At 41.5% G+C, this 23,399-nt stretch overlaps 1 protein-coding gene across 4 annotated transcripts in view; it reads right to left on the minus strand.

Annotated features, from left to right (window-relative positions):
* Positions 1-2,178: 2,178 nt before the first annotated feature.
* Positions 2,179-23,399, minus strand: part of ATP2B1 (ATPase plasma membrane Ca2+ transporting 1) — a 102,034-nt gene continuing 80,813 nt past the window's right edge. For 2 of the 4 annotated variants that reach the window (XM_080935516.1, XM_080935517.1), the window contains exons 12-22: positions 23,084-23,321; positions 17,044-17,223; positions 16,354-16,441; positions 15,892-15,998; positions 11,957-12,148; positions 11,521-11,734; positions 10,923-11,134; positions 9,660-9,767; positions 7,928-8,110; positions 7,444-7,557; positions 2,179-4,888 (exon numbers count right to left, since the gene is read on the minus strand). In XM_080935516.1, coding sequence (XP_080791642.1) covers positions 4,577-4,888; positions 7,444-7,557; positions 7,928-8,110; positions 9,660-9,767; positions 10,923-11,134; positions 11,521-11,734; positions 11,957-12,148; positions 15,892-15,998; positions 16,354-16,441; positions 17,044-17,223; positions 23,084-23,321 — 1,948 coding nt within the window. In that variant the 3' untranslated portion in view covers positions 2,179-4,576. The remainder of the gene's footprint in view (positions 4,889-7,443; positions 7,558-7,927; positions 8,111-9,659; positions 9,768-10,922; positions 11,135-11,520; positions 11,735-11,956; positions 12,149-15,891; positions 15,999-16,353; positions 16,442-17,043; positions 17,224-23,083; positions 23,322-23,399) is intronic. The other 2 variants (XM_080935518.1, XM_080935519.1) reach the window with 2 other exon arrangements.

Here is a 23,399-nt window from a genome sequence, read left to right on the forward strand (position 1 = left end):
GACACTGGATGATGTTAGTCTGGAGAGTTGAGAACGGCCTTCTTTTATTTCCATAATGAAAAACAGCAAACAGAATGGTTACTGTTACCCACAGGGAAACATCCACACAGGATGAAGCAAACAGGAAAGCACTGAGATGCTTAAAAATGGTACCATCCTGGTGCCAACAGGATGGGCAGGGCAAATGTAAATGAACACAGATAAGAAAAACGGGCACATGCAGATACATGGGGGCAATAAGGAGACAGAGACTAAACTGGAATACGTTAGTCTCCATCTAACTGGTTCATGAGCTTAATTCTCACCAGGGTTCAAAGTTCAGTGGTTGCCTACTACCTACCTATCCAAGCAGTTTTGTTTGTTTGAGATAGGATTTCACTGTGTAGCCTTAAAGAAATCGGGAAAGGGGATAACATTTGAAATGTAAATAAAATCCTATTAAATAAATAAAGGAAACTGTGTCAGGTACCAACACCGTATAAGCACACATATCAACTTTAAGCCCCTATTCTGGAGACATGAATTGAACGTTCAATAATGACGATTGAAACTCAGAGAAACCCATAAGCCAGCCTGCTTGTAGTCTATTTATAGACTATAAGCCTTGCTTTGTATTTTCTAAAAAACAAGTAAGTGGAAATCATCCTCATTAGGATTAAAGTATATAGGATTAAGGGTTTATGCGAAAAAGCTACCAATATGTTGATAAATAAATTATTTGGTTGAAGGTAATTTTCTTATTGACACACACCTAAGAGAGCAGGATAGCAACACAGATATACAACTGTCAGAAGAATTTAAAGAAGAGCGTGCTGTGGACCTACGGCACGGTTCAGAGCAGTGCAGGCTGGAGACTGAATGGGCACAAGAAACCAAGTTCTCTAAAGGAAGGGGAAAACCCCCAAGAAACGAAGGCTAAAGAAACCGACTATTCTTGTTTAGTTTAGCTTGACAAATAGAACACAATTAAAAATTCTACTCTGACAAATAATACATCTCTAAGCTCCCAATTTGACAAGATGAAAAAAATTCCCTTCCTGTTATAGAATTCGATCACTTAACAATTTACGCTATCAAAAATATGGCCTTCAGAATTGCCTTGCTGGCTCAGCATTTTTCTGTGTCTTTAACGGTCATCATTTACTAGGTCAGCCACCTAAGTGTAAGTTTCACTGTTATTATTTTCCAATCACAGAGTTAAGGTAATTGCTACTAAAACGTCTGGACCATTTAGTAAAATGTTCTTAATCCAGTGGAACACGAGCTCTAAACTAACGCACTCCTCTCCTTGGATGGCAGATCTGTTGCTGTGGGCAGGAGCTGGGTGGTGACTATACCCACCTCCCTTCTAGAGGGGAAGCCAGGTATGAGAACACCAAGTCACTGTATCTGTCATAACATTCCCAGTATATAAGAGAATCTACATTATGTAGATTAAAAAAAAAATCTCGAGTAGAAAAAAGCAATGCCAAAATACATTGTTCAAATCATCCCAAGTTCCAAAAAGTTCAGTCCCCATTCAGAAACAGATAAACAGTATATTTATTAAATGAGTTAAGACAAATAAACTTTACAAATAGACAAATAATAAAAGGCTCAGTGGCTAAAATAGGTGGTAAGCATCATTTAAAGAAATCAACACCATCACGGTAATATCTCAGTTGGCTTACACGTGGAAAGGAAATTTTCAAAGAGCAATTTCACAGAAATGAAGCCAGGTTGGTTTTTTTTTTTTCTTCTTATAAACAAATCACCATTTCTTGGTTCAAAACTGATAATCTGTTATGAAAATTACCATATCACATATTTGTAAGATGACAAGGAGTAACTCATCTTCAGAGTGCAACAAGTATTTACAACCACGGAAAGGCAATGATGAGGAGAAAAGGGATTTTAAAAAATATACAAAGATTAAAAACATTTGGGATGCAAAATTAAACAAGTTTTTTTTCTTTTTTTCGATTTTGGTTAGAGGATAAAGGAGAAAAATGTGAATTACAGATGTTGATTTAGCTATACACACTGCATAATGGGACCCGAGATCCTTAACAGCTTGCTTTTACTTTTTCCTACTTACATAATGATCTGGAAATTTCTGGTAGAATTACAGTGTCTCAGAGAGAGAAACGCACACCGAGTGTGTCTTGCTTTTACTTCACGGATGTCCTAAGACCCGTTTATGGATTTAGAGGTGGAGCAGAAAGCCATTGCCGTGAGTTCAAAAAAACAAAAAACAAATAAAAAAAACCCAAAAAAAAAAAAAAAAAAAAAAAAAAAAAAACCCAGGAAGACCAGAAAAGCTGGACACAAAGCCTCCAAAGCACATGCACGTCTAAGTCTCTTGGTAATTACATTCATATTTAAGCATAACCCAAATAAAAAAGAAAGCTGAGAACATTTCCCTTTTCTCTATTCCCTATGCCTCGCAGGCTTCTTCAGTGGATAGGGTCAGTTTTTAGAGTTGAAAGGGTTCTTCAAGAGGAGTCTAGTCCCCCACCCTCCTTCAGGGTGAGTCGTTTCCCCAAGATCATGCAGCACATTAATGGGAAATTCAAGACAAGGAGCCCGGTCTGGGTTCCCGGTCTAAATATGCTTCCCAGCGTATCATGCTACGTCTTTACAGTATGAATAGCTACAGATACCCAATGAGGAAAAATGTACAGTGACCAGTGTGACAGAGCCGATGACCGCAGGCAACTGATGGAGAAAGTTTCCTCCCACCCGCCAAAAATAAAATAAAATAAAAAATAATAATCAAGCACCATCAACTAGATGTTTCTTTGCCAAGTCAGCATTCTTGGATGTAGTCGTCCTCATAAACTTTATGTCAGCCCGAGGATTGTTTATCTGGTGAGATCTGCGCCCTGAAATGATACCACTTTCTAAAGGGGTCAAGATAAGAGGCAAACAAGGGAAGAAGGGAGACAGAAAAGAAGCAGAGAGCCCGGAAATACAACTGTCTCGGAGATGGGCATTTCAGCATATAGTTGGTTGTTACATCTACATAGATCACGTTAGAAGCTTCCTCATATTTTTGTGTACCATCCCTTTTATCTAATCTGTTATTGGGCCACTTAATAAAAACACATATAATAGAGACAACGGTGGTCATTACTTCGTATAAAATGCTGAAACTATCATTTTACTTTAGATAAAACTAGGTTCTACGACGAGTATGCTGGGTGGCAAAACTGTACTGTCTCTGCCTGACTCTAGGGGGTGGCCACGAAAGAATTCAGACGGCCGTTCCTGGGACTGTTACCAGCTTGAAATGTCTTCTAGTTGTGGTTAGAGGAGACAGGCCGCTGCAGTACACATACAGAACCAAGGAGCTGAGCTGTCTGAAGAACCATTACCATGTGTTTATTTAATAAAAGGGCATATTTATTTATGTTTACAAACAAGTTTCAAAAACAAAAGGAAAACATGGGTGCCTCTACCTATTAACCTTTTCCAAAATGCCAACAGCCCTCCGACAGTCTCTACGGAGTTATTAGAAAAATCAATACAGCCAACTCACAGTTCACCGAGACATCACTGAACTAACATATTCAGACAAAAAAAAAAAAAAAAAAAAAAAAAAAAAAAAGACTAAAGGTTCTCTTGTAGTTTGATAGTTTAATTTGATTGGCCTGAAATAACAAAGGCATTTCAAGCATCTTTCATTGTGTATTTGATGTCCCGCAATAAACAATCTACTAAATTCTGAACAAAAGGTTATTAGCAAGTTTTCAAAAAATTTAAAAATTAAACAGTTCTTTCAAAACCATTAAGTAGTAAATGTATTTAAGAAACTAATTAGGACAGATGCCATAACTTCATTAGAACACCACTGCTCATGGGTTTTTTTTTTGTTTTTTTGTTTTTTTTTTTTGTCTTGTTTTCTTTTTAAACAAAGCATTAGTGTTATCTATTTGGCTATTAGTATTAGCAATTTATCTACATATTTAACAAGATAAATTGTAGGCAAAAATTTAGTACAGTTTCAATAGAAACACCCCCCCCCTTTTTTTCCTGAAAATACAGCAGTATTTGAACGACTAATTTTTCTCTGCATTGGTTATAAGGAAGCTTCCCATCTATGAAGAACAAAAAAAAAAAAAAAAAAAAGTATCTACAAACCTTGTAAACAGATCTGTATCATTTATAAACATAAATAATCCAAATTATTAACAGCCAACAGCAGAAATTAAAGTATTCACTCAATGGTCCAGGGTTCTCTGTCTCACCCAGCGCCACTCCTCCCTCCCTCCCATCAAGTACTGAGATAAACCACAGCTCTGCTTGTACATGGTCAGGACAACGTCAGGTACCACTGACAGGCCACTCACATCGAGTCACCGGTGTTGATCTGTCAGTTCGTTTCTCCCACACCCCAAAAAAGCACCCTCAGTCTGGCAGAAAGCTTTGCTTTTTGTTTTTTTTTTTTAAAAAAATAAATCTACATTCGTACAAGTGTGTCTTCTGTTGAAGTCCAAAGACAAGAATCCGATCTTGTCCGTCACAATATGTGAAAAGACTCAGTTTCAGTTTGTTTCTTTACAATGCAGCTAGTGTGTTAACATTCAGCTTACAATCAGAGTGATGTTTCCAAACTATGTAGTGGGCTTCCTGGGGATGAAGAGGTAGCAGACTTGTTCATTTCTATTGTAAGGTGAATCCCGCTGTCAACAGCATTGTTATTTTTGTTAGGAGAGGGTGGAGGGCTGGAGTTGCGTTTTGTAGGAGCGTCATCTTCAGCATCGGTGTCATCAATTAGGGGGATATGCGGCTCTGAATCTTCTATCCTAAACTCAGGGTGTGTCATAAAGTTGTGGATTGAACTTCTCGATTCTGGCTTCTCTAACCCCTCGTATAAAGAACTACGAAATGCATTCACCACTCGGATCTGTGAACAGCACAAAACAGAGAGGTGTCAGAACAGCAGAAACTTAACCACAGTAATGGCTCATTTATGAGTTTGAATCCACAAACAGCTAGGGATGAGTGAATCGTATTTGCATGTAATGCAGTGGAACTTGCAATACACTGTAAAAAAATGAATATTTTAGTAGGACACTACAGGACAACAAAACCACGTACTCTAATTAAGAGGTATACATTCAAGGAGAAACTAACAAAATCTCATTGTCATTGGCTAAAAATTTAATAGCCATCTTGTAGGATTTTTTTTTCCCTACGAAGACAGAAACAAAAACGAAAAAAAAAACAAAAAAACAAAATGAGAACTTAGCCATACACAAGCTTACTTGAATTATCTTTAAATCAAAAAGCACATATTTCTCAAAACAACTCAAGCTAAACAATGTCAAGCACAAAGCGAACTATTATCATGCCAGGAATTAGGGTGTCACCAACTATGAACAAGCCAAGCAAATATAAGCTGAATGCCACAATGAATTCACATCTGCCCCACTTCTTCCTTAACTAAAGATAAAGACAAACCCAAATATGTATCTATAAAATGCTACTAAACAGCTATAAATATATGAGTATATGCCATTTTTCTACACAAGTGTTAGTGCTTTTTTTTCTTTTTTGGTATAAAAGATTATAACTTAATCACTATAGATTTCTGGAAAGAACAGATTCCAAACACACACCCTCCAGGACTCTTTGAAAAAAAAATTTCAAGGAAAAGACACCAAGTTTCAAAGTTTTCTTTCTAGTAACTATTTGAACTTATGTGGCCTAACAATTTGCCTTTCTTCATGGGTGTATGCTGTATACAGGAAAACTGTATTAAAAGACTAGCCTAAAAATGTCACAGCAGTGCCATAAGCCGGTGTCATTCAAAGTTATTTTTAAGAGGATAAAATCAATTCAGCTGAGCACTTACATTAGTTAAAATACAAATATTTTCATAACATAGAAATCTTTACCTTTGTTTCAACAATTTTAAGAATGAAGGTAGCATCTACTCATAAAGTTGAGACCTGATATTAACATTCTGGGAGAAAACAGTCATCACTAAAATTGTCTGAACAGTGCGATGATGTTTGAGTCACGTATACAAATAGAAAATTGAATGTTTATTAAAAACATGTAGGGTTAGGTCATGTATCCCTTCAAATTACCATCTTTCTTCATGTTTGTCTTTCTGGACTTCCCACTCCATCTCTAGGCTGGATTAGTCTAAATCAGTGGTTCTCAACAAGATGGTCACAAGCTCTTTTGGGTGTGTGCGGGGATCCCCTATCAGATATCCTGCTCATCACACATTTACACTACAATTCACAACAGTAGCAACAACAGTCATTTTATGATGGGGGTCACCAGGGCTGCAGCATTAGGGAGGTTGAGGACCACTGCTCTGAATTAACTTGGCCCTTTACAGATCGTAAACACAGATGAGTGAGAAAGGAAGGCATAAAATGAGCTCTCCTCCTGCGTACCAGAGGAGGGGGGAAGACACAGCCAAATGGGATTTCTCCAGTAAAGCAGATGGAATGTCCCTTCACCCCATGGGTTTGTTATGAAATGTGCTGTAGTGTTAGCATACATAATCAACCCCAAGAAATCTCAGACTCTAGTGTGCATCTGACCTGACTGGGGAATCCTTGGGGTAAGACAGACTCTGATCCAGGAGAGGCCCAACACAGTCTGCATTTCTGCATGCATGCACGCACACACGCAACCAAACGCAGCCTGTACACATTTCTTTACTATGCCATTTTATAACTCTACTTCATCATGCGTTTCTATTTCAACTCGACAGACTAACAGCAGTGAATGCACTCTCAAATTTGTTTGTAATGTCAGAATATTATCTACGATGCACTTTCAAGCTGAACTGATTGTACAAAAGGGGAAAAAGCCCAAGAAACTGACCAATATAGGGAGTGTAAAAATGAAAGCTTATTCAGTGTCACACAGGATCCAGGCAGACAGAGTTCAAGTTAGGAAGGCAAGCAACTGGCTAGCTGTGGAGGATTTTGCTTCATGCTGCTGACTTACTTTCTCAGTGGACAATGTAAAAGCTGAAATGCCAAATTCATTCTTTAGCGTTATGAATGCAATTTTCTGGCTCTGGTAGCTCAGTTTCAAATCACATGCTTCTCGGAACCATGCAGTATGAATATGTTGAAAGGCATATACTCAAACATTTATAGTCATTTCTTAAATGCTGTAATTTTATTCCCTGTATGAACTCTAAGAGTTAGCACAGAGACGCGCTCCAAGACTTTGTGTGTAATCTTTGGTTGCGAATGACCCACCTGTCCTCTAACCCTCTAAGAAATGGAACAACAATGGCAACACTTGAGATCTCAGTCCACTTTACAAAAAAGGAAGCTTTATGAAAAGCCCGAACAATGGATTTAAACAGTAAAGGAGAGAATGAGAAACGTTAGGTGTGTGGAGTAGGAAATGTTAATTTCATGCACTTAGGAACACACACTCACACCCCACAGTAGTAGAAGCAGTAGAAGAGGAAAACACTACATGTGTAGGGGTAGAAATATTTGTTACATCATGATGCTGGCTGGCGATGGAGGGTTGTCGCCTTAGAGCCCCCTGAATGGAACTTCCACTCTGGAAAGCATTCACTACATCCATCTGCAAGGAATCAGAGATCGTGACAGCTTGCTCAGCAAGAGAGAGAGAACAAGAGAAAGGACCGTTCCATCAACCAACATTTAAAACGTAAAGGAAAAGGCACTTTTACAGAGCAGATAAATAGGCAAGCTGTAGCATTTGGAGATGAAAGGGGAGATAAAAGCTAGGGAAGAAGAAGCTGAGGGCATGTAAGAGACATTCTTTCGTAACCAGTTAAGGTTTCGCTCAGCTCAGCCGCCAGTAGGATTTTTCTAAAGAATACATTTTGTGGGTGGGGAAGGTTGGAAGGCAGTACAGAGCATGGGTGGACCTCTACCCCGGTCAGGGTCCTTACCCCATCAGCTCACCTACCTCTCTACCAGACCCATACCTGTGTTTGGATTCTGTTCAGGCCTCTAAACCACAATATCTGGCCACGCCGCAACTCTCTTTCGGCATGGTCAATCTCTTCAACATCCTCTGCTAACTCCTCCTCGGGTATCTCTTCCTTCTGTGTTCCATGACCAGCTTCTTTTAGAAACTTTAAGCGGCTGGTTGGAATGGTTGAAATAAGCTATAACACAGGGGAAAGAACTTAAGGTGTTAAAAACTGCAGACTGTTCTTTTATCCTTACCAGAGAAGTAATGAGATCTTGGTGGTCAGATTTTCCCAGAACAAAAAAAAAATTATTCAGTTATACAAACAACATATCTTCTGAGTACAAATTAACTTGACTGCATTTCTCATATTCTAGGCATTCACTGACAGCGAACTGGACAAGTATGTGTATGCATATACAATTTCCACTTGATCTCTTTTATTAATTACACTGGCTTCAAATGAAAGTGGTCTTTACTGGATGCAAAGCACGCTATAGAAAGGTCAACAAATGAAAACATCAGAATTCAGAAAACCATTAAGGCGACGATGTAATATTTTAGTTAATTATTTTTGGAAAACCTAGCTATTTCAGATTGGATCAACACTGGTTGATAATAGAGTATCAGAAATATCAACAGTACATATTAGCAGTGGAGTATTAGCGGGTAGTATGTGCAGAGCAGAGTTCACCATGGGGAGACCAAGGTGCGTCCAGACACAAAACAGCCTGGAGCCCTTCTCCTCCCACTGCCTGAGGTCACAGAGGTAAAACAGGCTCAGATACGTCAAGTGACTTGCTCATGAAATGGCTAAGGTTCCAGGCCTCCTGGGCACCAAAGCCAACACTTTTTTTTTAAAAGACAAAATGAACAGAAGCCCACTGCTGCATAGCACTCAAGTTTCTTCCTCTTGACATTAGGCATATTATTTAGACTGTAGGCTTGGGCTCTGCCTATCGGAGGACACTGGAAAATAATTAGAACGGAAATCAAAGAAAGAAACGTGGACCAATTATGGATCACCGAGAATATTTTAAAAAAGATAATAATAAAAAAACCATGTAGAACCCATAAGAAAAAGCTCAGCTAAATATAACACGGGTTTGATCTGCAGAGCGGCAGAGCTCCCTGGCTCCACTGCTGCACACGACTGTCAGTGCCGATTCCTCAGCAGCTGCTCTGACACCGGTAACAGCCGGAAGTCAGCAGTGCTCGGCCCTACCGCAGCCCATCTTTAAAGAAGGGCGTGTGACTGCAGGTAAGCCGCCTCTCAGGAACGCTGCAGAGACCTTACTTTTCTGTCTTTTTCACTGATGGACACACTGTTCAAAACCACTCCAATGCCTGAAAAAAATCCCCTTCTCTGCGGCCGTGTTCTCCAGATACCATGGTTTCTAAGAAACTTTTTGCTAGGTAAGACTCAAAATTTCTCTTAGGCTTTTAAAAATATTAACTTATATAGTAACATAACGGAAGTATGTTAATCCTGAAAATATAAAAGCAAGTGATATAGACACAGGTGTGGGTATCCTAACCAGTCATGTATGTGCCCTTTGTAACTGCAGTAATCTGTTTTTAAAATCTTAGTAACGGGCAAAAGACCGGAGCACAACGAGCCGCCTAGGAAAGGGAAACAAATGTTGTGTCACTCAGAATCCCCTTTTGTGACTCAAGTGGTAGCCAGAGTAGTAACAGAAATGGTTGCATGTTTAAAAAGACCACAAAAACAGTGAGATTTTTACCTGGCCCCAGAGTAAGGTCCCCATTCCCAGGAATATTGACCACAGCCATTGTTCTATTGAAAGTTCTGAGCAGCTGAAAGGCTTCCCGCCAAACTGCACAATTATAATCTGGAGGAATAATCAAGAGTAAGTTTACTTAAATAACAACCAAAATAAAGAAAAATCTTGGCCCCAAATTTTAAATACATATAGTAGGTTATGTTTACTAAGAGTAAAAATTTCATGACCAAAGGAATACCTGTATGTTCTATGCATCCCACATTGCTACATTCCTTGCTATGCTTTGACTCCTTCATGCCTTTCGTGAAAGGCAGGAAGTGCTTTGTGTGGACATGGATAGTCACCTCCTACTTGACATTTACATGTTAACTATACATGCTCTACAACAAAAGAAACACAACCTGGCAATGCTTTATGAAACACGGGCTAGCTCTGCTAGTCCACTCAACAGTGAGCCTCAAGTCCAATGACGTATATACACAACATTCACACCACGATTCCTTCTTGACCTGGGTGTCCCACAATAGCACACCTAGGAATAAGAGGTATTAAAGAACAAAACGTTCCTCTTTGTCTGAGTCTGACAACTCTCTCTGATGGAAGGAGCTATGAGATATTGAGATAAAAGTCATTTGGCATGTGACAGTGGTTACCATTTTAATACTTTAAACGGCATGATAAATCTCACTCTTGGCATGTACTGGTTAATTTTATTGTTTTTTTTAATTAATGTCAAGAATATTTGTGCATTTATCCAGGTAGAGTTGTCATTGGTTTGCAGAGTCTAGTATTCAGTTTCATCACAGGTGATGTGGTAATCAGGTCTGGATTTTCATAAAGGTGTGAAACTGAAATCAGGGAATGAGAAAATGTTCAGTGTTTCTAGATTTTTCTTTTCTTTTTTTAAAGTAAAAGACTTCTTTGCTTTGGTGGAATTAAGATGTGAAAGAAAGGCATTAAGATACCAGGGAAAACCAATAATTAAATGACTGGCTGATTTGGTCTCATTAAAAACAGTTCTTTATAGTTCAAAGAAATAAGGCTAATTGTTTAGGAAGCTGTGGACTTAATTTCTAAGAAAGCCAGGGACAAGTTGCAATGGTTTTCAGAATATACCTTAGAGCAACATCAAGCTAGGTGGACATCACGAGCCAGCATACAGAAGCTTCCCTTTCCTGGAGTAGTGTGTGGACAACAAACTTGTTTACTAATAACTATGTCTTATGTAATAATCAAATCTAAACTACCTTCCCATCCACTCACCTGCACCACAAAGGTGCCTAAGACAATTGTGCAGAAGATGGCGTTGTTGAAGATCCCCTCAAACACATTTCTTTCCCCATGAATTTTCCGGGCGTTTATTTCGTTGAAGAGCTGCATCAGCACGAAGGTATTGAACACGATGGTGTAGTGTTCTGACGGCGGCGCGTGCAGAGGGGCGTTCCTTCCACTGTCGATATCGAAAAACTTCTCTCCTGAAACCAGATGCCACTGTTTTGTAATTACCACCGAAATCACTCAGTATGTAACTTAGCAAAGTGCCTAGTGACAAAGCCTGGCCAATCTGTGACGTGCAATGACCACACAGAAAGAGCTGGGATAGACCCTGGGGTTATTTAGTTCAGCCCCTAACACTCAGGAGACATGTCAGGACCACAGACCTAAGCGCAGTGATTTCCGGATAAAAACCAGGCCTCTTCACTTCTCCCACGGTCCATCCAAGTAAGTGAAATTTAGAGATACGCAGTGGGGACAGGAACAGACCTTATGCCTCTGAAAATTCTGTCACACCAAAGCATACTGAGTGACATCACTGTGCCACAGAAACTGTAACTGGAACATGGTCACCGTGAACTCTTACCAGCAAATAAGAGTGTGAAGACTACCACGAGCTGATAGAACGCATGGCCCAAGATATTCTTCATCATTGTGCGTGAGATGAGAGGCTTGTTTCTGCCATAGGGCTTCCGAAGCAGGAGCGACTCGGTGGGTGGTTCCGTAGCCAGAGCCAGGGAAGCCAGAGTGTCCATGATGAGGTTGACCCACAGCATCTGTACGGCCTTGAGTGGCGAGTCCTAGAAAAGACAGGCTTCCTAATAGACATTCACAACTGTTGAGGGGGGGCAGCAACTTTGGGAGAGCCTTTAGGGTCACAAAGACTCAAGGAACACAACAGACTACATTTTATGTTAATTACCCTATGGTATAGAGCTTTGCCTTATTTAAATACTTAAGGACTTTAAGAAGGTAGAGCATGGAATTTTTTGCTTGAAAAATGAATATTAACAGTCACCTACTTGAGTGATACAAGCGCCCGTGAAAGCGACAATCACTGCCACTACATTCACAGTTAGCTGGAACTGAAGGAATTTTGAGATGCTGTCATAGACGTTTCGTCCCCACATAACTGCTTTAACAATGCTTGTAAAGTTGTCATCTGTGAGGATAATATCAGATGCTTCTTTGGCCACATCAGTTCCAGCAATGCCCTGTTAAGAAAGTCTGTGGATTAGACTGTATGTTTAAAGCACCGCGTTACACATGCACACGTGTACCATTACACTGAATAAAAGGATAACTCTGTCATCCTAAGATGCCACCGAGAAGAACCTCCAGGCTTAGTTGACACCATACACGGGGAGTGGAGCGGGCAAAGCAAAATGCAAATACTGTGGTAAATAAAGAGATGTCTCTTCCAGGGCCATGCAAGAGTGTATTAAAATATACAAATGAAGAAAGACTGGCCGAGAAGTTGGCAGTGGGACGACGCGTCGGAGGGACGAGGGAGGCAGGAGGGATGAGATGGAGAAGGTGAAGATGTCCACCACACGCGCACAAGCGTATGGATTCTCAAGTTTAAAATATTATTTGAAAATGAGAAAAGACTAAAAGCGATACATGTGAGGGGAAGGGAGTGTGTGCAAGGAAACCTTAAGGACCAGAAGCAGATGAGGGTGGGCAAACAACTCAGGAGACCAAAGGAATCGAAGCTTAAGCCATTGGTAGGGAGGCAGAGGCAGCTCCCCCACACCCCATTAATAGCATTCCTAACAGGCTCAGGCCCTGCAGTTTGAAGGGACAATTGGGAACAAATGAGAGGCACTGAGGCACTTTTGAAGACCTGAAGACACGAGGAAGCAATGGGAAGCCTCAGACTACCAACAGCAGGATGGTAGGTTAAGAGACTGCGGGTTAATCAGAACAAGTTAATTCTAACTGTAAACGTCACAGATAATGTTCATATGCTGAGTCTAAACAAGGAGGCAGTACATGATTCTGTGTAGACTTTACAGCAGGCAGGGGTGGCAAGCTCCAGGGGTCACTGGTAGCACGCATTTCCTGTCCTGCGTAGAACAGTTCGTACTTGTGTTCAGTTGTGTATTTATGATTCAGATGCTTCTCTGTTAGGTGTCCTACAGGTTAATGAAATTACAAGATGAGGCAACTAGATCCTCAGAGCTCCTTCTCAACTCACACGCTCAGGAACCTGTCACTTCCACTCCAAGGCCAGATCACAGAAGGCTGGAGAGGTGGGGAAGGAGATCTGTATGATGAATTTGGTAAGTGCACTGTCTCTGAGTCCTTGCAAAAAGAATCTGAGAATGAGTGTGCTCCAGGTATGTTAAAAATTAGGGAAAAAATTAATTATATAAGGAAGACATTAAGTTGAAGGTAAAAAAAAAAAGTTGTCCAGAAAAGGAAAAATAATTGCAGGAGACCTTGTGGCTCAGGGGAGATGGCACCGATAGTCATGGCACAGACGGAATGCCGGTCTAACCAAAATGACAACGTCGCCGTACTGGAAGACCAGGAGCACAGGCAGGGGCGTGCACGTGGAGCAGATGTGGCCCGGTGCCTGGGCTCCTGCCACCTGTGTGCATGTCCTCATCTTCCCTGAGGAAAAGCCAGTCGCCAATGCTGACAAAGCACTGAATCGTTACGGTCTGTATAGATGGGGGTAAAAAACAACAGCTAGGATGGCCACGTTTCCTTTTGGGACTCAAAAATTAGACAGGGGTAAAAAAAAGAAGGCACGCAGTAGGAAGATCTGATAAGCCACGTTAGAAATGCTACGTGCACCATATGAATCAACACTGAAAAGCCAAGATGCTTCTCTCAAAATGCTCAGTCATGGTTTTCTCTTCCAACCTATAGGTGATTGCCTTTGCTTCATATTATCTAGTCATTCTGGTTATAAAATGCAAACCTTCATAGCTTTGTTCAGACCCTTATAAACTTAAGAAATGGTTGTAAAAGGTTAGCTGGTACGGGGACTTTGTGTGACCTCCTGAGCACGTGTCTCTGAACTGATCTGTGCTTTCTCAGAAGTCAAGTTTTGGCAAAACATGGCTGATTCCCCAGCCACCCAGACTTAATCCTTCACTTTATTTTTGAAATAAATTTAATTTCTGAATCTAATTTTAAATCATGCAAAACCCTAAAAACAAAACCACTACCAACATGGCTTATGTTACTGTATTTTTGTCTGTACTGGTGAGCTTTGCTAATGTTTGCTTAAAACCCTCAGTATCTGTTTCATGCCCAACTTTTAAGGAAAAGAAGAATTTTCTCCATGGTACTAGTTTTGCCGTCCTGGTTAAGTGTCAGGGTCACAGAAGTATTAAGAATCTACCACACACCGAGGAGCAACAGTTACTGACTGCAGTGTTCCCAAAGAGGACAATGTCGCTTGCTTAAAGCATAGTGCAGAGCCCTCAAGTATCCCTCGGCCCATGTCAGGAACTCCTCACAGGTTTCAACATTACTTGTCAATACAGCTGTCTAGGGTAGGGTAGGAAAGGGAAGGGTAGAGTAGAGTAGGGTAGGGTAGGGTAGGGAAGAGAAGGGTAGGGTAGGGAAGGGAAGGGTAGGGAAGGGTAGGAAAGAGAAGGGTAGGGTAGGGTAGGGAAGAAAAGGGTAGGGTAGGGAAGGGTAGGGTAGGGTAGGGTAGGAAAGAGAAGGGTAGGGTAGAGAAGGATAGGGTAGGGTAGGGTAGGAAAGAGAAGGGTAGGGTAGGGTAGGGAAGGGTAGGGTAGGAAAGAGAAGGGTAGGGTAGGGTAGGGAAGGGAAGGGTAGGGTAGGATAGGGTAGGAAAGGGTAGTGTAGGGTAGGGAAAGGTAGGATGAGTCCTTGGAATCTTTATTTTTGCTTGATGGGAATTTCCTCTTACCACCTCTCTTGATTAAATCCTACCACGAATCCTATTGTTTCTATTTTAGCAACAAAATATAGGCGGGTAATTATGCAAGAATAGCCTGGCACACAGAAAGATCCTCACCCCCAGAGCCTTCAGTGCCACACCGTGTTTTGGAATTCATTGCCTCTTATACTTTGACAAGGAGACAAATTTAGCACCTCTGAAACACATTCATATTTCTACAATGACCATGAATAGTCACATTAAGTGGAACACATAACTATTCAGAACAGACTTTTCCAGTACACTGCAAAACTCTCCAGTCCAATGCAAAAATAAAAACAATGGGCTGGATATTAAACAAAAATATTCAAATTTTCAAGGTTTTTTTTTTTTTTTTTTTGGTTTGGTTAAGTTTTGGCTTTGGTCATTAGGATTATGGACTATTATTTTCTAAAAATAAGAGAAAGAGTAAAGAAAGCACTCTGGTTGAGGAGTGTGTGAAAAAAAGGCACCTCCCCCACTTAAAGCAAATCTCTTGTATGTGGAATCTAGATAGAAAAACTATGTAAGGCATCCGAGTAGAAGGGCAAACTGTGGAGGCTAAAGGCCTGGGGGGGGGGGGGGAGTGGAGGGGTAGTGGCTGTGTGACTATGAGCAGAGCATGTCATATGCACAAGCGCGATGTCATAATGAAACACGCTATCTTCTACACGAAGGAGACTGTGTCCTTATAGAAAATGATGACCTTAAGTACTCCTTAAAAGCCGCTAGGTCACCATCAGTATGTTTGTTTAAGAAGGTGGTTGTAAGATGCAGGTGAGTTGACTAATGTTTAAACATGTCCCAGAGTACAAAGCAAATTGTACACTGTTACAGCTGTTCAAAGAAAGAAATCACCTTCCGGACAGACTTGACGGTGTCTAGTAAAGGTAGCACATAAAATAATTAGTTCTATAAACTCACTTAGGCTTAGCCATTACCTCTTAACACTAATTCTGAGGAACACTGTTTCAAGTCGATGGCAATTTTGGCAACAGACAGACAGACAACCCAGACAGCAAGCAGTATGTAAGCGTCAACGTGGGTTCCTACCATTGCAAAGCCAACGTCTGCTTTCTTCAGCGCAGGCCCGTCGTTCGTGCCATCGCCCGTCACAGCCACCACCTGGCGTTGCTCGGACACTGTGCTGTCAATGATACCTTACAGAAGGAAACAGCAGGCTGTCAGTCTTTAGGATGGATGAGGTGACTCTGTAGAAACAGCCTCGCTAGTCTGGCTTGTAGACTCAAAGTTAAAACACACATACTTAAACGTAAAAATGCAAACGGTTTCGCTATGGAACAAAACCAATTCCAGCAACAAAGGCTGATTGATTATCTTACGGTAATCACTGAAGACAAATGTGATTTGCCCAATATATCAGAAAGAAGTATTTCTACATCTTACTAGAAAAGTGCCATCTGTGACTGAATTCAATGTTCAGGGTTTGTAGTAACTTAAGGAAGCGGCACGTTCGCGTGCTGAGAAACCGAGATGGCCGTAGAGTGTGCTCACCTTTCACCAGTGTGTGTTTGTCAGTCGGAGACGATCTTGCAAGGACTCGAAGCTTCGGCCAAATCTTGTCTATCCTCTCCTGTTCAATCTATAAATTTTTATCAAGGTTAAAATGTGCCAAAACTCGTCTCCATTCCAAGTTAGCTAGCTGCCAAATTCACCGGGAGTTCCTTATTCAAGGTCTGAAGACTTAATAGCCCTCCTTGGAACTTGTCACATTTACAAGTTCTTGGGTGTGGCCTCGGGTGGAACAGTAAATACTCTTTGGATGCACCAAACTGTGCCTTAACACATGCTCTTGGTGACTCTGATTTGTGTACAAGGTTGAAAATACACTGCTATCTATACCGCAAGGCTAAATGATGAACCCCTCCCCATCACTTATGCAAAGGAACTTCGTTAGCACGAGAATTCTCTCCTCTCAGCTCTTCCAGCCCACCTTACTAGTCTCACAGTACTGTACTAGAGGGAGTGTAGAGTGGTAGCTCCTTTCACAAAACATTCTTGTAAGACACAAGCCTCTTCAGAACCACCAGTCTTGTCCCCCTAGAATGCGGGACTGTGTTGCTTCTGAACACCATGACTGATGTATGGTCCCTAACAACAAGTGTATACTTAATACATCTTGGTCGAAGAAACTACTAATGTACTAGGAATATCAACTTAAAACTTAAGGGAAAAAAATCTTACCTCTCCTTTTTCATTTCGTATTCTTCGGTTAAAATCTTTACCTTCTAAGCAAAGGAAATCTTCCCCTGGGTGTAAAATACCACATTTGGTAGCAATGGCCCGAGCCGTGTTAATATTATCACCAGTGACCATGCGCACAGTAATCCCAGCCCTCTGACATTTCTTTATTGCCTCTGGTACCTGGGTTACACAGGAAAAACAAAATCAGGATGGATTTTCCCCCCCAAGGAAAAGTATCTCATTGCACAAACATGACTTCCCAGACCACAACTGACAAATGTATCTCAAGATACCCAACATGTCTTCCATCACTGCCAATAATGTCTTCGTTTCTATTACTGCCAGTCATTTTTAGCTGCGCTCTGCACTGTACCCTAACTTCTCGGCACTATTTAGGGTCTCTTTCTCTCTGGAGACCATCTTCTCAAGTGAGGTTTTTCTACCATTCTGGTACTTAGTTATAGATGGCCCACTTTTATTTCCCTTTCTTCTAATCCAGTGGTTCTCAGCTTGTGGGTCATGATCTTTTGGGGAGAGTCGCATATCAAACATCCTGCACGTCGGATATATTTACATTACAATTTGTAACAGTAGCGAAATTAGTTATGAAGTAGCAATGAAATAATTTTATGGTTTTGAGTCACCGCACCACGAGGAACTGTCCTAAAAGGTACACAGCATTAGGAAGGCTGAGGAGCACACGCTCATCTTTTATCCACTTCCAAATCATCTGTGAGCTGATGACTTAAAATCCTTCCTTCTCACACGGAGAACTGCATCCAAGGTTCCGTCTACAAAGTGGCCCTCATAGTCCGGTACAGCAGGCTTTCTAAACCTCAGTGTCTATCAAAACCTATGAGTCAACTCTAAGTCCTTATCTGTTTCTCCCCCATGCTTCCGTAAGGACTGACAGGTCTTAACATACTTTACCTCACACTTCTGAGTCAGTGCGATTCCCAGAACTTACTGTAAGAGCCTCTAACTGCTGTCCCTGTCTGGATGCCGTTTACTCTTTAGAACATCTGATACCCTTTCTGATAAAATTCTTTTACGAAATGACTCCTCAGCTGTTCCACACAAAGCACGGAGCTCCCGGCACTACAGAGTAACAGATGGCCTTGGAATAGTTTTCTAGGTTTACTAAACTTTACTACATATAGACTGACACGGCAGGGTGTACTTCTCCTACTGTAGTTGGCTCAGAAAAATCTTTCTTGCTCCTCTAGGGGGATAAACCCATAAAGATCTTACTGGAGCAGAAGCTGCAAATTCAAATGGCTTCAGGGCCATGCAGAGAGCAACACTGAGGAAAACATGCTGGTAATGACACACCCGAGAGAAACACTTAATGAAAGTGTGACCAACTCTTGTCTGGTTTGGTTTTCAAGGCGGAATGAGGAGAGCCCAATGTCAGCATGATTACGATTTCAAGAGAAATCTCTTACTGCGTACACTTCCCAGACACGCATGCAGAGGACGGAGTTCTAAACCAGTCTTCCAAGCCCTGTGCCTGTGACTTCTATTTAGTCCAGTTTCAATGTAACTTCTTTGGAGCTCCATTGAACTGAGTACCTATGTAGGCATTTGGCCTTCATTTATTTATTAAGTATCTGTATTATTGACTACCCTGTGAGATTACAGATACCTATTATGTCCTCTGCAAAGGCAGGACCTTTATCTTTGAATCAACAATGCAATTTCTTTCATTTACTTACATATATAAATACCTGGTAAGTTACTAGAGCTTAGTATTTATTGAGCTTTTAAATTAGATATTTCTGGAGAAATAATTACCACAGAGCTACTTCTCAAGGGAGGTACAAACAGCAGGGTACCTGGTAGTCTTAGGATACATGCATCTAAGTGTAAAAGGTTACATTGTTATTTTCCCCACACTGGCCTTATCTGTATCAATGGAAGGAGACCATCTCCACATTCATGGTAGCTAACATTTACTAAGTGCCAGGTACCATTTGGATGATGCAGTAATGAATTCAAGAAGCAACACTGTTTGGAATATCTATTTTTAAATCAGAACTTGATTTATAAGGCAGTGGACAGTTGTGTAAATACAATGTACCTACCAATATCTCGTGCAAGGTTAAGGCACATTTTATCCCAAATGTTTAGGCAATCTCTGACTGGAAACTTATGTAGGATTACTTAGGTGGGGGAACAACAGTAAGAGACTGGGATTGGTTTAAAACTATGTGTGAGTAGGACTTAGGAAGGGCAGGGTGGATGCTGCTTCCCATAACTTGAGAGTTTAAGGGTATAGGGCATGGCAAGATGTAGGCCAGTCAACATGATTATGATGAGCTAAGAGGAATGTATATATTTTAAAGGTCTAGGCAGGTAAACATAGACATCAACAGCAGACAAATGACTGCCTAGCACCACAGGATGCAGGATGGGAGAATGAGGGACGGGTACTGGTGATTATGAAATTTCTGTCTCAGGGGGTGAAACTATTCTGACCATAGTGATACCTCCACAACTATCAGTAAGTAAGAGAAGGACTACCAGACTTAGAATTGTATGATACAGGAATTATATCTTAGTTAAGCTGATTAATAATGATAAATATTTATCTTCTGCCCACCCAAAAGGAAACATTTCTAACTTGCAACTCTCACACTGCCTCCGTTTTTAAAAGCATGGTGACGAGCCTCATTCAAGTTCCCAGGCAGCTGCAGGAAAACTCCATTTGTTTTGATTTCAGATTCAGGGCTGTAAAGGCCAGACATCAGAGCAGCCGGCCCACATCTTCCCATCCCATCTCTCCTGCACCATCTTATCTTGTGAAAAAAAGGTCAGTTAATGTATTTTAAACAGTGGTTCTCAACCTATGGGTTGCAACCCCTTTGGGGGCTGTAGAACAACCCTTTCACGGGAGTTATGACCACGGGAAAACACAGACATTTACATTACAATCCATAACAGTAGCAAAATTACAGTTATGAAGTAGCAATGAAAATGTTATGGCTGGGAGTCACCACAACCTGAGGAACTGTATTAAAGGGTTGCAGCATTAGGAGGGTAAAAACTGTTTTTTTAAAAAAGAAACTCTCCATTAACCAAAATACCAAGAACATAATGAAGAAGACTTACGTTTCTCCAAAAGACAAATTTACACATGTCCTAACTTTGTATTCTATTAGATGAAATTTAACCTGCAGGCCATGCACAGAACTTTTGAGTGGCTTTCCTATGAACAAAGGTTGGCAAAGATCTGGGTGAGCCTATAACACGGCAAAAAACCAAGCTAAATTTATCTTGATCTCTCAAACTATGGTTTTCTTTCACTCACCCGACATGGTAATACCCTCTAACCCCCATCAAATTACACAAGGAAACTGGCTCTTCTTCCTCTGTAAGGCTTCTGATTGGTTCTCAGCCTCTACCTGTTTCTCTGGCTATATATTTTCCCCAGGTTTCTATTGTCTCATGAATTAATTTCTACAGCTTCGACTATTTTGTGGCTTCTAGGTCCAAATGCTCACATCACATCCACAGGATGTCTCACATGCTTCAACATGGTCAAAACCCAGCATACTCAAACCCAACGCCCTGTTAGTCCACCCCTGAAGTCATCCTGCATTTCATCTTCTCTGTCACAACTACAGTTCGAGTATTGCTGGAGACCGATGTAAAAGTCTCACTGTCTTTTCTGCGTCTACACCTCTTTCTAGTATTCAAAATCGTTTAGCGCATAAAAAATTACAATGCCTACACTTTAGAAGAATACCTCCAGAGGCCTCGCAGTCTATGGCACGGGCAATCTCTCATTCTTTACTCTTGCCACCGCACTGCTTCCTTCCCGTCTTTAAGATAGCTCAGACCTACTCTCTCACCCGCAGTCCTCTGCACATTTTGCTGTTTGCCTGTACAGTGGCTCTTCTTGGTTGTGAACTTGACCCCATATGTCATTAACTAAAACCTACATAGCTGGGCACACCTGTGAGAGACTTTTTTTTCTTTCTTAACTGCATCATTCGAAGTGGAAAGATCCATTTTTAACCTGGCTCTTTTCTGCTGAAAAGACCCACCTCCAATGGAGGTCACACCTTCTGCTGACAGAAGAAGGAAGCTTCCTCTGCCTGCCCGCTCTCCCCATCCCACCGCCATACCCATTCCTCCACAGGCATTAGAGCCTACTTCTTCAGGATTCTGGGATATGGGGAAGACCAGCTGAGACAGCCAGTCGCATCGACTGAACAACTAATGGATTCCTAGACTGGTTGACACACAGCCATTGCTGGACTAGACTGAGCACAGCCCGAAGGGCAGTCTAATAAATCTCCTATAGATATAGATTCATTCTGTAAGTCCTGCTCCTCTACAGAACCATGACTAATACAGCCTGGAATGTTCTTGTAGCTATTTATATGCCTGGCTCATAGCATGCCACCATATTTCATTTCAGCTCCACCTCTTAATATGGTCTTCCTCAACTACCTTATTTTATGACCCCGTGCATATACTGTACAATTCTTATCCTCTTACGAGTCCCATATAATGCCGTTTTCCAGCCTCATAGCTGCACCCCTCCCCCCACCCCAGTTTAAAATGTAAGGGTTGAGCGCAGGGACTAGCAGTATTCCTCCCTAATCCTTTCCTTCCCACTGGCATGCTGTCCTGGGATCTATCCCTGCACCTATTTGGGTGTTTCCTACCTACTGGCCATCTATCTAGGCAGCTACCCTTGTACAAGCCGGGTGTTTTCTCCCAGAGTACAAATCCTCTGATCGTTTTGCTCACTGAAATCAGTATTTCCTGTTCTCAGCCTGACAGGCTGAATAAATTACGTGACAAAAATCACTAAACAGAAGTAATTCTTGTTCTGTTCCCTCTTCGCTTAGCTGTACTTACTGTGCTCTCTAAGGTCCCCGTGTCCCTTTCCTTAGCTCATACCCCGCGCTTCAGGACTCAGACAAGTAACATACGTTTCAGAGGTCCTCTCTGAGCCCTGCAGAGGGGGAATCTAGCTTAGTGGTTTTTTTAACTTTTGTCCCACAGAACTGGGATTTGGCCATACTGTGCCTATTGTCTAAAGTTCTACACTACATTTCATTTTTTCCCTCAGCCAAGTAAGAGCAATTAATACGCCCATCACTGGCTGAACACTAAATGGAGTTATATGTGAAATGCTCTCAACGTGTCATTAGCCAGAGAAAAAATAATAAAAGGATGGTATGGCTGTAGATTAGGTTGATACCCTGTGGTCTCTGTATAGCTGGCAATGACCCAACATCAAGTACTGTGGCCACTGTCACCCTTTGAAACCAGGGAGTCAATCTCTGAACTCTGTCTCTAGTACCTAGAATAGTTCCTGGGATATACTTCGAAACCAAAAAGCCAGCAAGTAAACACACATTTCTAGCACTTTCTGCTATTAATTATGATAAATGTTTAAATTTAAGTTAAAAATTCAGTTCTCTGGGGCCGGAGAGATGGCTCAGAGGTCAAGAGCACTGGCTGCTCTTCCAGAGGACCCAGGTTCAATTCCTGGCAACCACATGGCAGCTCATAAGTGTCTGTAACTCTAGTTCCAGGGGATCTGACACCCTCTCGGAGACATACATCCAGACAAACCACCAATGTACATGAAATAAAACTGAATGGATCTTTCTTAAACATTAGAGTGTCCTAACTGTACTAGTTACACCTCAAGAGCGTGACAGAGGCACATGGCCAGTAGCTTTTGTGCTGAGAAAAGTAAGATGTTTTTGTCTGCACCCAACAGATGGTCCTGCTCTGGAGAATGACACCTAATCATCCAAAGGCATTCGTTAGTAAGTTAATAGTCAGCGACTGAAAACTGTACGCCGTTGAGGCACTGTGCTAAGTTACAGACTCACAGTAAACCAGGGAAAGGGTAATATAGGTTAACTAGATTATTATGGTCACAAGACTGTCATTTCATCTATCTCTGGATCAGAGTAAAAAAAATCACCAGCACCAGGCGTTTGACAGAAAGACCGGTTAACGTGGCTACTGCCTAGACTCATAAGCACAGTCAGAAGGGACGTTTGACCACCTCAGGCCTGACAGGATCCTCAATCCCCACAACAGCAATACAAGTAAGGCCGGTGACGACGTCGTTCTCGTTATCCCACTCTGGTTCTGGCTCTCCCGCTGGGAAGTCTCTGAAGGCTAGGCATATGGTTCTCAGGCCTTCTGACGCCATGGGCTCAATCACGGTTTTCACAATGTCATCTCGGTCTCTGGGGCGGAACACTTTGGCTTCCCCATTAGCACTCAGGATTTTGAAACACCTAAAGGGAAACATTGAAGCCAAACATCAGTAACTGACAAAAGCAGGAGTTGGTGCCATTTCTGCAAGGGCGGGGTGG

This window comes from Micromys minutus (genome assembly GCF_963924665.1).
Source record: "Micromys minutus genome assembly, chromosome: 22".
NCBI classification, from domain to species: domain Eukaryota; kingdom Metazoa; phylum Chordata; class Mammalia; order Rodentia; family Muridae; genus Micromys; species Micromys minutus.